Genomic DNA, 18195 nt, shown 5'->3' with positions numbered 1-18195 from the left:
AGAACATGACAAATGAGGAAATCTTTAGAACAGATTATTGAATTATACATAAGTATAAAAATGTAAGACACTACTAAATTGGTTAAAACTATTTAAATGAAGGACAAAGTTGAACTTTTGAGCTTGAAGCCAGTACGCGATTCTGGATGTTAGAATATGGCATTTTAAAGAGCTGAACAGAAGCATGAAAGATTTCTAGTGGAAGAAATATTTGAGCAAGACACCACAAATCTAAATAGAAAACAGGTGAATTTCAGTAAAGTAGATCTGAAGTTCAGCACACAAATGTGTTTGGAACCTAGAATGTGAAGTAGATCAGAAGATTTAAGGAAGACTGGAAATACCTGAAATTTGTTGGGTGAGAGGGAACACTGCATATATAGACCTCCTGCCCTACATGTGCCAGTCTAAACAAAGGTAGCCAGAATCCTCTTTCATTTTGGCAGATAAAGCACTTAAACAACAGTGAGTGAAAGAAGGTTGTTGCAGCTACTAGAATAGATGTGTACACTAAAACAATGAGAAGAAGAATACTGGGACTATTGATGAAGAACAAATGAGCAGGAATCCCATAGGAGGTTAATGTGTTAATGTTAACATTGATTTTACAAAATCTTAACTGTGTGTCGTGGTTTAACCCAGCCAGCAGCTGTGTTTAGATATAAAAAACTCTACCTGTTATATAATTTGTGCAAGTTCAGGACAAAGTTCTATAACACGTTTATGACAAAGGCAAGCATGAATATAGACGTGATACAAATGAGATTAAATACCATGCGTATTTTCTATTTAGTATACAGTTCCTTGGATTAAGCTACCCCACTTAAAGGAAGTTCTGTACAGTTTTGTTTCATCAGCTGTACTGTGGAGGCAGTATGTGGGCAGATACTATTTTACAAGAAAAGTAATGCCCACATGCTGACATACACAGGGGAACAAGGAGAACAAGAATTCTCTACGTTACTAATTACAATTATTAGGTAATTACAAAATACATAAATTAGAGCTCTCATGCATACCAAACAATCTTTGACTTTGAACCTACAAAGTGATTCAAAGTTTAAAAACTGACTGTAGCCCTACACTAAAAGCATGTAATTGTACATATGCTTGTCATAGTATACGAAGAAGCAAGGATTACAAGCTATTTATTGTCACTGCTAATGCTTTAAAGCAACTATCAGGTCATTTCCTGGTTTTCATGTGCAAAGACACAAGAGACTACAAGAATAATTATATACAAGACCAAAAATGCCTCAGTTTTATAGTGTATTGTTATGTCCTATCGGCACAACTTAGACAACAATATTTTGTACGCTGGAAATCTAATTTGGTATTCACAGAGGAGGGCAATGATCGTATGGAAGGCACCATTTTCAGTGCACTATCAACAGAACTGATTGAAGTCTATAAGCATAAATTGCCAATAGGAAACTAATGACTTCAGGAACCAAAGGTATTATTTGAGCTTCAACTGAAAAGGCTTACACGTACATGTATGTGGCAAGGAGTGCCACAGGAACCTCTTCTGTAACAAGGTCAGTGGAGGAATACAGGTTCTTTTCACCAAAACAGCCATGGGAGGGCCGGCACCCCTGTACAGTTTAATGCTACTTTGCTCTACACACTATGCTGCATACAGGCTGCGCTCATATTTACTATGAGTAGAGTCGATATAGACTAATACTAGTGGCAGAGTAACAGCAGATGTACTGTTTACTGATTACATTGCCTAGAGAGTCTGATAACAAATAGGAAAGAAAATTTTGCATGAAGGTGGCAACCTCTTTGGAAGGCTTTATACACTTGTTTTCTGAGGGGGGTGGTGAACAAGCAGTCAGTACGCTCAACCCACCCATTATTAGAAAAGCTTCCTTTCACAAGTCTGTGGCATATACTCTGCCTAGATGTCCTTCTGCTTCAACAGCACATCTGCCCTGGTAAGCTTCAACTACAAACTGTAAGACTTTAGTCTTTTTTCACTAGATAAAATTGGTATGTTAATAGGCATAGTGCCAGAACCTTCTCTTAAAGGAAAAAAAAAAAAGGAAGGAGAAAAAAGCATTCCAGTCTACCATAAAAACCACAACTGCGTCTCCACAAGCTTGTTTATTACAGACACCAGCAGAGATTGTTACAAATGGGTTAGGTTTTGAATATCGTTACCTGTAATAACCAGGCATCACAATATGCACGCCTGCACTTGGCTGACAGATGTTTGGTACTTCTTGATCATCCATTTTGCGCACAGAGTCTGTGAAAGGTCCTGTAGCATTGATAACACATTTGGCTTTGACATCAAATTCCTGCCCTGTGAAAGAAAACAGCATCAATCATGTGCACCATTTGTTTTCCTGCCCACTGACACTCTGTATTATTAATCTGCCTATGAACCTAACCTACTGTAAAGTATATTGTCTTTGTCTGAACAGCTGGAATTGTTTTGGAATATATATATATATTTTTTTTTAGAATATTAACAAAGTTTTTATTTAATACCAGATTTGAAAGAAAACCTTTTGCAGTAAAATTCTGTTTTGTCTGCAAAGGCAGGGTAGGAGACAGGGTAGAAGTTGAGCTGAAATCTGCCTCCCAGACGAGAGATTTCAGTCTCAACCCATAGACTCAGTAAATGGTATTATTACTGTACAACACAGCATTTTACAATATCATCTTTGCTTGACAGAAGGGTTTGGATGTAAAGCTCAGTCTACCCTGCCAAAACACTGGGATTTGAGTGAAAAATCTGACAGAAGTTAAAGATGATTGACACTAATGCTGTGCCACTGCACTCTGGGAAGATGGCTCCTTTGTCAGTTCATTGATATTTACCAACAGCCTTTCCCATTGCTCTTTGTTTTATGACTTCTGTTTCCTTAACGAGGAGCACACTCCCTTAAGAGTGCCCTTTCCTAGCAGCTAAAGCACAGTGATGCCTGCTGGAGAGCACCGTGGTGTTCACCAGCTGCGCAGCGCCAAGGGCGCACAGCGGGCACGGGGCACCCAGCCCTCGGTCCCACACCTCCGCCAGCAGCACCACGACACACGCACCTGTGAGGACGTCCCTGCAGCGTGCCCCGCACACGCGCTCCTTCCCGGTGCCCGGGTCCGTCGTCTTGAGCAAGCGCAGCACTTCAGCGTAATTGGCGGTGGCAGCGCCGTACCTGGCAGCAGTGAGGGCGATGGCGAGGTTCATCCGCGCGTCGTTGTGCTGTCCTGCAGCGGGGACGGGGACGGGGCCGGGGGAAGGACACGAGTCACCTCCAGCCACGGACTTGTGGCGTGGAAGTGTGTCAGAACCGATCTGTCACATCTGTCCCTGTCACATTGAATAGGCGTGATGGCTGCTCACGCCTCACAGGAATTATTTACAGATCCATCCTCCGTGCGGACCGGGGCATCCCAGCGCGGCACAGCCAGCACGGCCCTCGCCTTCCTCCCCCACAGGCACTGCCAGCAGTGGGGACCGCTTAACATCCTGCACCCCTGCACGTTATCAGACTGAGAATTACTACTTTCACCCCCAGTTTAGGGGCAGGCAAATCACTTTTTACCCTTCTGTGTGTGACCATGCTGTAATTCTGGTGCCAAACCCACGTATTTGTTTGACAATCCCACTACTATTAATCAACAATTCCCACTGGAAGTTGTACCAGACTACATGCACAACCCAAGAAGCAGTCTCTCAGACTGTGCTAAGTTAGTTTTCTGTAACTTAGAGTTTCATATGCATTTTAACTTCCCAACATACAACATAGAACCATCAAAAAGAAATAAGCAGACAAGAACTAATGAACAATTCTTAACATATATCATTAAAGATTTATTACTGAAATTTCCTCGTTAAAGAAAACCAAGAGTGAGGCGGAGGGACCGTGAGGGGAAGATGATTAATTACTTTAAAATACTGGCTTCACCTGAGACTTTTCCTATTTATTATTGCCACTGAAGTTAAAGTCCAGGATGCTGGCTAGAAAGAATTACTATACATTAAAGGGGCCAGGTTCTGTGTGTCCTGAATAATTAATTTACAGAAGGGCTAAGCTTCCTGAGACATGGTTCACTTACCCACATGTTTGGACCAGTTCTATCAAAGATAATACTGGTAAAATGATGAATTTGTAATAGATATTGTTGTTGATTTATGTTGCCAGCATTCCAAATGTTTAGTACAAATGGTTTATGCAAAGTTCGGTCCTTCTGATTCTGCCTGTGCATCTTGAACCACCGTGCAAATAATCTGCTTGTAACTAAAAGGGCAAAGTTATAAAGATGGGATCAATGGCCTCGAAGGTGCCACCTCCCCTCTCCAAACTTCTCATTCTAACCCAGCGCAGACGGTACAGCACCATCAGTCTTCAATCACAAGAAAAGTTATGCGAAGTGAACAGAAACAGTAATATGATAAAGCACCGATGAAGAAACAAACAGTAACTCCAATTCAGCGCCGCAAACAATGCCCAGAATAAACTGCAGAAAAGAACAGCAAAACAGCTTAGCGAGATGTCAAGGAAAGTTGCAGATGCTCCATCACAGCAGATGTATAAGATTAAACAGCCATCTGTCAGAAGTGGCAGGCAAATCATTAAACAAATGCATCAACATTTATGCTGCAGCAGTGTCAGGGAAGGGATGAAGTGACCTTATGAGGTCTCTCTCAAAACTCTGCGTTTTAACGAAGGGTGGAGAAGGTACAGTCTCATACACAAAGGGAGCAGAGCACTAGATGAAAGAGAGACAAAGAACAGCAAGAAGCTGTGTTACAGTACAGCAGAACACAGCGCATCCAGAAAACTCTTCTAGCCCAGGGTCAGAGGCTTTCAGAAGTGCAGTGATCTGGAAACATCCCTCTTCACTCTGGTGCTTGATTTGGGGGCTGCCTGGCCTATGGGATGCTGCAGCTCGTGGCAGCACAGAGCAAGAAATCCAGCTCAACAGAAACACTACCCTAGAAGAAGAGTGCCATCTATGTACGAATGAAACCCTGAAGGCCCTGTTTCATGCAGCAGAGTTTATTCTTTTATTTTAGAAGGGACTTAGGACCAAGAAGGCTTCCTCAGTTACTTTCTGAACCTTCATCAATTTGTTCTTAAGCTGGTAGCTGCTACAAACAGGTTTTCTGCAGGGTGCGGATTCACCCCACAGCAGCACAAGCTACAGCAACAGCTCGTAGCGGTTTTAGTAGTCTGTGGCAAGTCTTACTGTTCAAGTTTCTGCAAGCTTGCCTCTTCGCAGTTCCACGACTTGTTTGCCTTTGGTCTGGACAATCTGGAGAAGCCAGTCAGCAGAATAAATAATGTGAAAATGGGTGTAATTTCAAAAGAACAAGCGATTATTAATAATTACTTGTTAAGCCTAAAATCTCGGAGTTACGCAGCATTTTGTCCAAACTCCTAATTCTCAGAGTCAGAGTGAGCTAAGGATATTATGCTCAGTGCATTTCACAATTTGGACCACTCTCTTCAAGGTAGCATTTGCATGCTTCTCATCCATTTTCCCCTCATCATTATTCTGATGCAAGGAGCCCCTTGCTATTATTCAATTCTCAGCTGTCCAGAAGGAACTCTGAGTGCCAATGTAATGTATTTGCAGGAAGAGGACTGAGAAATAACCAGTTTCTGATTAACTACACACCTAGAAAAACCAGCTGGCTTCAGACCGAGGTAACCTATGGTGTGGAGTCCTGGATACTTCAGGGTACATGTGGCAGAGATCTGTGGGGGTCTAGATTTGGAAGCAATGAGGAGTGACTTAACCAGCTCAAAAATATATCATCTGTGGAGAACAATACCTCAACAGTTTGGTAGGATGGGGTCACAGTACAATCGCTTTTCTACTCAGGAGCATTTTTCTGTTGTTGTTTTGGAGGGGTTTTGGTCTTTTTTTTTTTTTTTTTTTTAAAAAAGGGCCCTTCAACTCCCATGCACACACATTTTCCCCCCAGGCAGTGACATTAAAACCCTGTACTTCCTACAGAGTTATCTTTTTCTTGACATCTGAAGTGGTTGCTGTTCCTCCATGCAAACCAGCTATCACAAAGGTATCGTAGCCAGATCAGTTCTCACTATAGCACCAGTCACGGTTGACAAAACATTTTTCACTGATTAAAGTAAAATAGCATGACTGAAAACAGCTAGGTTTGAAATAGTAATCATTCCCAGTTCCAAACAGGCTGGAATGTGTTCTGGTACTTCAATGATCCTTACCACTCTAGAGAGAGAGAGGACAAAAAGAAAAGCAAAAATTCTGCATCTCAATCTTTGTTTTTTAAAAAAACTTTTTATTTTTTAGTTAAATGCCAAAGATTCAGGTCCTCCAGAACTAAGATAAAAGCCTCTAAGCTTAGCTTTACATGCCTGTTCTGGAGAAGGTTTTCTTGACACTAGAGCTTCTACCATGTTCAGAAAGTGACCAGGAAACTCAAGGTATAGTTGTTATAGTTGTGTGATAAACAGCAAGGTAACCAACGGCTCCTGTGCCAGGTTCTGTATTATCTACTGAGGACGGCTTTGTATCCATTGTCCTTCATTATCAGTCACTGGTGCTCCAAAGCATAACAGAAGACAATTAATTCCCCTTGCCCACCTTTCTATTAAACCATGTGTTTCTTCCAAATGTGATAAAACAAGAAGTTGTTTTATAACAACAGAACAGCTATGGCCAATTAACTTGGGATTCTTTTTTGTATTAAGTTAGCTGCCAAAGATCTCGTAACTAACCTAAGGGTGATACAGTGGATTTATAATTACGAGATGCACCACCAACAGGTGTTTGCAGACACCCTGCCCCAGACAGGTGAGTGCTGTCCCAGTCCTGCTGCTCGAGGGCTCATTTTATAGGCACTTTGCTGTATTCCTGCCAGTTGTGGTCAGCTGGATGCACCTCAAGGTGATGCAAATGGCAGCCACACTTCAGCGTCTTTGGAACAAAGATCTAAGAGCCAACCACTGCAACATGCCAAATTTTCTTCATAACTCCTCCCGAGGTATTGCTCAAAATTAAGAGTGTGCTTAAATCCACTGAATTACTTCTACTAGGAAAAAGTGAAAGAACTGCCTTTCTCGTTATTTACTATTGTCATCTGCTCATTGTATAACAAAAGTTAACTTACCACAATTTTTGCTGAGGGTAGCCCACATTGCTGTTACCAAAACTCTGGCCTAACTGCTTTCATCAAAGTGACACCGAATCCTCTTAAAAAAAGGAAAACACCTTACTCTTAGAAGGCACACTGTTGAAGACATTTAGTGCCTGAAGACATTTCGTCAATGTGTTCCACATAATTTTAAGATCAACAGTGATGCCATTTGGTTTATAATTTTTCAGTAATTTAGGAAATTTCTATTTTCATTCCTTCGTAGCAAATGCTGTATTTCTTCAAATAAGAACAGACAATGCTTCCGTTGGCACTGAAAGAATCCTCCTACAGGGTGCACATAGTGTACATTCAATTTTATTTTTATCAGTGCTGAACCACAGCCAGTAGTGGTAACAAAGCCCACAGACTGTAGAAATTTGTCTATGACTGATTCAGTCGTATTGTGTGAAAACCACCACATTAATAAGGCATTCCGGTAGTTCTGGTATATTCTGTACTGTGTCACTCTGACACCTATTACTTTTATATCAGCTCCCGCTCTCTCCTCTGCAACTCTATTCAGTTGAAAATAAACACTCGGTAGCCAGTGACTGGGAGGCTGGAACCTCTATTAATCCTACCAGTAACATTTTATTCATACTAACTTTTTTTAAGCTAAGAACCAACACTTTGTTATTGAATAGAGCTGCTGCATGACATTTATTGATGTAAACGCACAGACGCTGCAACAACTGCCCCAAACACGCTTTGCAAAAAGACATACTACAACTATGCTGTTGCAGTAGAAACCAAACTTATTGGTTTAAGGAACAGGCTAGTCCCTGCAAGGGACACGGAAGCCTTCTCACCTTTTCTCAATTTAGTCTTCTCTATTTAGGCATATCTAGTTATTGCTGTGGATGTCAAGCTTAATACAGAATTGGAAATTAGCCATGCAAGAAGTTACATGACAATCCTGATGAAGTTTTTCAAGAGGACACATCTTACCATAGAAGCACCTACCAGGCTTCTTTAGAAAGGAAAAAGACATTAAAAGAAATATTTGCATGAGAGAACTGAGACCACAGTATAGCCACAACTTTGTATCTCCACATAAAGATGTTGTTTGTGTTCTGTTCTTTTAAAAACCTTCTGGGATAATAGCAAGCTAAATGCTTGCATGTTACTCCCCTACTGTTATCACTGAGCTCCACTTACTTAAAATACTTAACCTGCAAATCCAGGGTAGCCCCCTGGATTTGGAACATATCCAAAAAACATCATCTATATCAAGATGGGATATTGCTGGATCATCAAAACATTAGTGTCCATTGTACCTCAACGCACTGATGTTCTAAAAACCATTTGAAAAGCATACTTATGTTCCTATACATTACACTCCTACATCAACATTGCATGAGGTAACTGCATTCATACAGGAAAGAAAACAGTGCATGAAATCAAACATGTTTTATGTGCATAAGAGTGCTTTTTTTTTGTATATATAAAAGTCTTATCAAAACCTTACTAAACTTAAGGCTGATTTATAATTATAGATCAATGTACATAACTAAGATATCAGAGCTGCTTGCATCCACCAATTCTTAAATAGAAAGTGCTTAATTACATGAACATTTTTATTACAAGCATTAAAACAGGAACTCAACATCTGTTGTGGATACTGAAACCAGTTATTTCCAAGTTTAGGCATTGTGAATCAGCTGGAATGACTCAAAGATTGTTCCAGACTTCTTTCAGAAAGAACACAGTAAATTCTTTTCACCAAAACTACGTAGAATAAGTTGATATGTTAACATCAAATTTAACCCATGACTCAAGTAATTAAAAATGCCCTCAGATCCAAAATATTTCTCAACTCTGAATCACAAGAAACTTAAGCCAGGTCAAACGTTCACCAAAAACTAACAGACTTTCTAGCATACATAGCATACATGCATTTGTTCTTGGACTGCTTCAGAGGGAAGAGCGTTCTGACTCAGTTAAATCAGTTCCATCAACACCCACATCTAACACAGCAATATCATGCCAGACTGCTAATACTTCTTACACAAATCATGTATAATTTTTATTCTGCTTTCCAGTTAGTTATCCATGCTGCTGAAATATGTCCTAACCAAGTAAGAAAGATGATACACATCTAGCTATGTATTTTGCACTGGAGGAAAGAAAGATGCGTGACATTATTTTAATTATTTAAGATCTAACCAAAGATGCACACATTTGTGAGCTCTAACTTCACAGCAGCATTAATGAAAAGGAAAGCCTTGTGTTTGGCATTTGCACAGGTAAGTTTATTCAAACAGATTCAAATTCAGATTTGTATCAAATTTTTAAATACTACAGTAACAGTCACTTAAGTAAGTTCTTGCTTCCCCCATTTAGTACCAACTTAAACAATAAAAAAAAAAAAATAAACTTCCTCAATCCTATGAGTGAGGGAGAAATAGAAGGAACTATCAGCACCTGACTGCTGGGTTCCCCTCCTCAGAGGCATGAAGACAGAATGCCCATTCACTAATGAAGGCTACCTTTACACTAAGGCTACCTTTACTAAACCTTAACACCCAGCCTGAGAGTGCACAGCAAAGACCACCTAAGGTGGGCTATAAGCATTATTTCACAAGACAAACTCAGAAAAATAAAATTCAAGATTTTCATAAGGCAAATTTAAAGGAACGAAGAAAGCTGTAACCAAGAAAATTGCATATATGGATAAAAACAAAACAGGATCACAGTGAAGGTTAGAAAATGAAACTACAACACATTTCAACTGATGTACAACTATAAACAATGGAATACATAAAAACAGAAGGTCCATAAAAGCTTTAAAAATAAAAATCACAAGGCAACACCCTGAGAACATTCATCTATTCAACTGTACTATCATGGTATGGTACAGAAGCTAAAACTTGAATTGAAACTAAAGGTATCAGCATAAAAAAAAACACGGCATGGTACCAGGCGCACTAGGCAAGAGAAAATTTGAAACTGTTGTTCTGTGCTACTGCTTTCTGATTATGTTCTTTCCCACTTCTTTTGTATCAGCCTTCAACTTGTCACTGCAATCATATTGCAGTGTCAGTGTAAGTAAAAGCACAGTGTTAAAATGAAACTAAACATTGTCACTGTCAGTTTGTGGAAACTGTGCTAAAGTGTCACAGCGAACAACCGTCAGGGCAGGTCTGCTGCGGCCACGCCACCGTGCCGGGCAGGAGCGCCACGATGTCAGCACAGCGTGCTGCCTGCCCACACGGTGCGACACCCAGCTAGGGCTTGCGCTGCACCAGCTAACAGCTTCGGGTGGAGGCAAGCCTAAACTAGAGGCAACTTCTACTTTGCTCACCACAGTAGCTACATTTTAGGCATGAACCAACTCTGGACTAATTAGCTGGTTATGCACATGCTGTTTTCAAAGGACAGACAACAACCACTGCTGTACGACCCAAGAGAAACCTTCCCTTTCAAGTGAACAGGAAGTTGAGAAGACCCCAAATTGTGGGGACAGGGCCTGCAGTGCGCCATGGGGCTGGGCCAACGTATGCAGGGCAGCCATGAGGCAGGGAGCACCTATGGCCACCCCACTGCCCCCACAGGCCCAGGTGCCTTTGGCCTACACAAAGTGCCACCAGCACGAGGACAAGGAGCACTGAATGGTGCACTGCCCCATGTGCAGACAGCTTGCTCGTGGCCTCATAACCCTCCAAGCCAGGACAAGAGCAGGCCCCGTGCCCCCCAACAGCCTGGGCTGGCTCCTTCTCCTCAGCAGGATGGAAACATCCACACACACAACATCTCACACAAGGTGCAGCATCACGGGAACTACACCGTCCACTTTCCCTCAACATACCTATAATCCTAGCTACAGTATGGAACAGAGTACATGTTAACTAACGACCTACTATTAAGTTCACATAAAACGCACACATAAATTACAGCAGAGTTACATGCTTCGACGGAGTCTTCCCTCTAAAAGCCCCAGCACACTGGGGAATACTAAGGTGTTTGTGGCACAATGTGCAAATAATGTCATTTTGCTCAGGAATAATCCTAAATCTTTTAGGTAAGATGATCTGAAGAATTATTCCCCGTTCACTTCTTAAGGGACGCAGAAATCATCCTTCGCTTATACGAGTATTAAAAAAAAAGAAAAAAACAGAGGCATAGAATTCACTAGAATATTCATCATTTCCAACCTTAAACCCACAGCGTACAAACAGATGAATCCAGCAAGTCAGAGAGCAAAGCCAATTTAATCTGTGGCTCCCCTGAGGTAAATGTAGTTCACAGTCCTGCCCCCACCCCAACCTCAGCCATAATCCCTGGTTCCTGGAGGTAAGAAAGCACTGGAGTGAGGAAAATTCTGCAGCGGGATATAATGATCCAAAATGACAGGGACAATAATGACAATGAATTTCATGTCTCCCAGTCATGAGCTGGGGATGCTTGACTGGGCTGACTTACACAATTAAATTGTTACAGGTACAGCAGGAGATGCAGTTATCATCTGCATGCTTTTGGGAACGACGCCTCCGGAAAAAAAAAAGTGCTCTGGAATGCTCAGCCTTTTGTTGTGAGCAAAATACCGCTCCTGTAGGTACAGCTGTACCTTTTGACAGAGGAAAACTGGGTTAAAGATGCGAGCCATTTTAAGCTATTGATTTTATTCCTTTTGAAAAGGATAGAACGGGCTCTGATGGATAAAGCACTACATGATTCAAGTCACCTTGCACGGAGATGCAAGGCAAGTAAACAGAGACCCAGCTGATTTTATCAGAGAATTCAGAAGTACCATTTATGACAGATTACCTTCCCCACTAATATTTATACTAACGTCAGTAAAGAAAAATACCATTGCTTCTATAGGTTCAGCCAAAGACTTGCATTTCATTTTGCATGTATTCCACTAGAGGCAGCCAGTATTAGCTTTACAGGCTTTCTCATAGCAGGCTGCTGATTTTCTTCGGGATTTCACATACAACTCTATTATATATAACATGGGACAAAATGTATTTGAAAGTAACTGGATATGGAGAATACCGAGTCTTTTCCAGGTTGTACCTACAGTTAGTGTGCCTGCAAGGCTTCTCTCATTCATCTAGTTTCAATTTTGAAATACCAAGAAATATGGTTAGTGGTGTATTTCACCTATAGAAAAATCTTTTTAGTGACAAACTGTCAGAGAGTTTCTGTATCCAGGGAAGGAAAAAAAAAGTCATACAGTTGTCTGCATCTGTAATAGGGTAATACCCCTATTACAGCTCATAACATTCTCAAAATATTAATTTGTCAAATATGAATTATAAAGCTATAACATTTCATAATTCAGGACACACAAATACTAGGAAAATAGCTACAAGATCCTAAATAAAAAAAAAGCATTTATTCCATTTTTGACAGTTTAATGAATGCTCTACTCTTTTGCATTGATTTTTGTGTCCGTGTGTGTATGTGTGTGCGTGCACGGATGTGTGCCTAGGAAGGATTTCTCATGGGGTTTGCTGTAAACAAGGAGAGCTAAATCCTCTGCCAAAGCTTCTCTTTTCTATCTTTAAATAACCTTCATATTAAAATATTTCAGGAGAGAATAAGCACCGAGAATGCATGAATACAAAGAACAGCTACTTACATTCCAGTAAGTATACTGGAAATTTGTAAAGCAAGACATTAAGCAATCAAATACCTTGATGTGGCCAAACAGTGACAGAAGTAGTATACGCTAATTCCTGTTTTCAGAAAGTAACAGCAAATTCAAAGAGCAGAGTCAACAAAACCCTGAAATCTTAAATTCATGACTGACTCAAGAGCACAAATTTTCCTTACGTTCCTAAAGGCTCATCTTGAAAGACAAAATATGTAAACAAAAAAGTCTGCAAGCATCTAAAGATAGAAGACTTGTGCCACTTAGAATATTTGAACACTTTAAATAGTCTGGGCAGTTTTGTTTCTATATTAATGTATTCCCTAGTTTTTAACATAATGAACTATGTATGATTTAAATGGAGATTAATTCTTCCATTTAAAATGCTTTAAAATAATTCTGCGTATGATCTTGAAATCGCAGCCCCGTTCTGCATAGTGCTGCTTTTCCAATTTTCCTTGAGCTACATAAATGAAACTGACAGATCACTGCTCAGATAGCAGCCACATTCTTCCCCCAAAATGTTGCCTTTTTGCTATTCAGGAGTATCCTAATACCAACAAATGCTAAATTAAGTCTGACATGTACCCCTAAGAAACAAACTTGTAAGTTGTGGCTTCAAAGAAAACCTTGAATAAATAGGACACATTGTGTACACCCAGGCTAACATCCAACATATGCTTTAGTTTCCTGATGCTGAGACAGAGCAAGAATAGCCTCTGGTAAAGTCTGATTTGCTATTGCTGGTACTTCCAACATTTATAATGCACCATCTTTTTTTTTTGCCTGTAAAAACAATTTAAAAAATGTAATTAAGATGACCACAGCAATGTTTCAGAACACAAAATTTCCATGAATAATGGATCATTTGACATGCCAGTAGTTTGATCAACAATTACGAAACAAAACAAAGAGCATTTCTGATCTTTCCCTTGCAAAAGAACACTGCAACCAATATGTATATTGCTGGACAGGTGGTTTTATCCAGTTGAAAAGTAACCTACATAATGAGCATTTTAAATTCTTCCCTTTGGTGGTGGTGGCAGCAATCAACATGCCCAACAGTGAGATTCTGCTAGTAGATGTTATTTAGAACTACAGAAAAATACAAGTATGAGAGAGACAGGAATAGGGAAAACCAAGAAAATACGATAAAGCTGCATTTATACAACAGCTAAGACACTGTTCTTGAAAGACTAGTTTATCTACTCATTACATGGCAAAGACAGGGAAAGGAATGGACAGAGAAAGATGACCTATTCCAAGATTCAAACATTCTGATTTTTTTTTTTTGCCATTACTTAATGCTCTGGTTTATGACTATTTCTGGTAAAAGAACTAAAAGGAGTGTAATTCAACCTCATCTTCCCCTTCTCCACTTAAGTTCAAATCCTACTCCCTTTGTCCTCCATTTCTTTGGATTTAGAAGTATGAAAGTATAGTGTTAAAATTCAAATCAGAAATTTACAATTTAATGTGCTTGCTGACACATGACTTAAAGCAGACCCACTGTTAACAGAACACAGGTTAATTGTTCAAGATAAATCAGTTAACATGTTATAATCCAATGCGAGTCCATTTACGCTGCAGACCATAGGCTGACCTATGGAGGAAATAATATGGTGCACGTCTGTATACAAAATGTCATCCTGGAATGCAGCATGTTATAAATGTATACAACATCATAATCAAAGTTTTTATTCTGGACAACAGATAGCCTCACAGTTGCAGCACAAACTCAGAGGTGTGATACCTCAGCCTTTTGGAAGCTTCTTCTACACAGTGAGGTTTTGAGGAGCTACACATTTTGTTGTGTTTTTGAACTGCAAAGCTGTAATTCTCTAAATTCTAGAGAAAAAAAAATCTATAAAGTAATAAGACTCTGGGCAACTACAGATAACAAAAGCAAAATAAGGTCAGTTATGCTAGTATAAACAAGTAGTTTCCACTGGCAGCAAAACTTGAAGTCTGCTTTTAAGATCTCTCACCACATTACTCTGAAAGTCTTGCTAGCATTGCAGCTGTTCCACTGAAGGGAAATTAAGAGCCTGTCTGATACCTGTCTTTATTGAACTTGCACGAATAAACAGTGATTACACAATACGCATGCTTCATGCTAAAATGCCCTTCACTATTTGCACATTTCCATTTCTTCCCCTTTTTTCTTCTCCTTCTATTTTATACTTTGTTTTAAATACGCAGAACGTGAGTTTGTTTCCTATTGCTTGGGAATGCAAGAAAACCAGAGACATCTCGGTCTGAATGACTTGTGCATTGTATTGCTGCACAGATGTTTTCCACTAAAAGACCACATGGTATCTTAGTGATGAATTTTTAGATTTATTGCAACACTGTTTAAAACAATTATTCATCCAACAAACTTGAAGATCAACTTTAAGGTTATCTTGTAAATGCATATCCTTAGAATGCTGAAGTAGTAAATATCTGTGATATATCCAAACCATCTATTTAATCAGAAAAAAAGCTTCAATAGATTATAGATTGCCAAGTTATAATGCTCTTATGAGAAGTGCAATTACAGTTAAGAGAACCACTTCATTGTTCTTACATACTCCTGGGATCCCTTAACAGTCTAAGGGAAGGAATAGCTTATGATAATGAAAAACTAAATCTGAATTACTTCTATGTGACAGCAGCTCTTCTTACAGTACACAAAAGTTTTCATTTCTTCAGTTTGGCACAGCTGAAGCACCACATAACCCCAGATGAGGTTATTTAAAAAACAAGATTTGTTATTTTCCTCTCTGTCTTAAAAATAGAGAAGATTATTTTTACTTTATACTAAAGAATGCAAGTCCATCCTTTTAGTCTCACCTACTCCCAAATAAGAACCTATACAAGCATCCAGGTCTGTTTTTACTCCACTGGGCTCTGTACGAGACAGCTTACCATTACCAACATGCATGTTTGTCAGAAGCCACACAAATACTACCCAAGTCCAGTGTGTTTCAAGAATCCCTCCTACTTCTTCCTAGTACAAAAGCCCTTATTGATAAACTGATGAATAGTATAAATGTATTGCTAAAAAGGGAAAAACACTACCTTTAAAATCAATTGTGTGAAGACCCTTCTGGCTTCTAAAAGGTCAAAAACCACACATGCAGGTAAAAAGGTAAAATCTGTTCCACCTACTGAAGTCAGTGTTTTAAGCTATTTATTCTTTGGAGGAATTTGCGTCTTTTTTGCCCTACTATCCTCAACACATCTGACTTTTTGATATTTTTATATTATCAAGGAAGTTTTGCCAAAATTATTTTTTTTTTTTGAAAGTAAGTGGAAGAGAACTGGAGAAGGGGGAATAGAAATCCAACGCCAATGAAAACACACTACAGAACAGCATACAAGCCTGATGCAAAATACTGCAACTGCCAGAAATGTTAATGTAATGAAAAGCATCAAGAAAGTTACAACAGTATGCCCTAGTACTCCAACTTGAGTAGCGCTATTCATCATTTTGTTTTTCCTCTACAAAATTCAGCATTTAAGAATACTGATGTTCTGACAGTTCGGGGATAAAACTTGCATAACACTACAATGTACTGAGATACTGCAATATGGATAACGCTCAAGACAGCTGTGCGTAAGCAGACAAACTAATATCCTAGACAAGCAAAATTTCTAGGTAGCTATTTGTCAAGGAAGCCAACTAATCCCTTACCAATTTTGTTTACAGACTGTCTTGTATATCTGTAGATTCTGAAGGGACAGAGATGGGGTTAAGGTACTTTCTTTTAAGAAGATCCACCAAAGCACCTGTTGCTACAAAACTTTCCTACAGACTTACCACCAGAGACTTGTCTCATAGAACAAGACAAAAAGGCTCATCTGTTCTTGCATTACAAACATGAATCACAATCTTTCAAAATGTGAGGATGAGAATAAGTGTGAACACTTCTGAACATGAAAACTGCTGTTTCAAGACAACCACAATAGTAGGTTCTATTAAATCACTATTCTGTTCTCAGTGAACATTGTAAGACTTGCAGAAAGCATTTATGTTCTCTCTCAAGACACTGATTTTGTGTAAATGCTATACACAAACATACCCTACCTATTGTATCAAGCTGCAAGCATTTTTCCTCTCATGATTTTATAGAAACCCCTTCAAGTGAAAAGATCATAAGACTCAAACGGTTTCTGTTCAAGTCTATTTGATTAGAACTACAATGAAAGGTCTCTTTGCAGACCAGAGAGATGTATTGCCAGTACAAAAAAAAAAAATTCATCCAGACCTCATCCAACCGTGTGTAAGAACCACAACTAGGAGGCAGATCATCTGGTTTGAAAATAATTTAAAACCAGATTTAGAAGTACACAACAGTAAACAATTTGGCATTATTGGAATGACCACACTTGCCTGACAGACAATTACTCAGAGTAAGTGTTCTGTCTGAGAAGAGCTCAACCCCAAACACTTGCAAGTACGGTTCTACATAGTATGCTTTATACTAGGGTCATAACTATTTAAAACAAGGCAAAGCCCAAAGTAAACACAGGATTCTGAAACCTAATGATATATAACTATTAACTGACTAAGAATAGTTTTTACAGTATAGTCATGAGGATATTTGATTCTTCAGCCTGTTTTGTCTAAGAATTTAAGTACCACATATGTAGATTTGCAGCAGAAAAAAACTTGCCTCTCCAATGCAGCAAAGTCACACACAGCTGGATAGTTGTAGGGAATCACCAGAACACTAGGAGGCTTTCACATATCACTGTACCCACCAGCCAAGAAAACAGATATATTCTCTTGTACATTCCATAAGTTACGGTAGTGAGCAATATAGGCGCCCATTTGACAGACAGAAATTCAGATGCAAAATGAATGCTTTGAGATGTTGAATTTCCCTTTGCAGAATCAGTGTAGCTGCATAGGTGTGTTGTCCTCCCATCCCCCCCATCCCCAATACAGCACAAGGTAATAATGAAAGCACTGGAAGGGAACGTACCGTCATAGTAGACAATAGCTCCAACAAGCTTATCTTTGCGTAGCATTGGGAAGAGCTCCAAGGCCCTTGACTTGCTAAGGACATAACTGCTTTTCAGACACTGACTTCCTGCCACGAGGTCATACAGTTTTATTCCAACCCAGTAGTATGGCAATTGCCACCACCTGCAGGGGAAAAAGTTCCAATGAAGTGAAATAAGAAATGCATGCGTGCACTTGTTCTAATATAGAGCACACTGAGTAACACCGTATGCTATATTACACTAGTTTTGCTTTTGTATTATCACACAACTTTACAACATCAAGATACAGTGTAAATACACAAAAAGTTATGACGTATTGTTCACTTCTATTTTCAACTAATCTGCTCACTACAGGAAGTCAAGTACATTCAAGGCTGTATTCATTCTAGAATTAAGATCATAAATTGTTTTTCTACTTCAGTGTAAAATGAAAAAATAAAGCTGTCTTGAAGGAAGAACCAAA

At 39.4% G+C, this 18195-nt stretch overlaps 1 protein-coding gene across 5 annotated transcripts in view; it reads right to left on the bottom strand.

Annotated features, from left to right (window-relative positions):
- Positions 1 to 18195, bottom strand: part of GPD2 (glycerol-3-phosphate dehydrogenase 2) — a 57480-nt gene that overhangs the window by 14682 nt on the left and 24603 nt on the right. For all 5 annotated transcript variants that reach the window (XM_032190084.1, XM_032190080.1, XM_032190083.1 and 2 more), the window contains exons 6-8: positions 17711 to 17874; positions 3052 to 3216; positions 2167 to 2311 (exon numbers count right to left, since the gene is read on the bottom strand). In XM_032190084.1, the coding sequence (XP_032045975.1) occupies positions 2167 to 2311; positions 3052 to 3216; positions 17711 to 17874 (474 nt within the window). The remainder of the gene's footprint in view (positions 1 to 2166; positions 2312 to 3051; positions 3217 to 17710; positions 17875 to 18195) is intronic.

Source organism: Aythya fuligula, chromosome 6 (assembly GCF_009819795.1).
Source record: "Aythya fuligula isolate bAytFul2 chromosome 6, bAytFul2.pri, whole genome shotgun sequence".
NCBI lineage: Eukaryota > Metazoa > Chordata > Aves > Anseriformes > Anatidae > Aythya > Aythya fuligula.
This window is presented reverse-complemented; position numbering and strand designations above follow the sequence as displayed.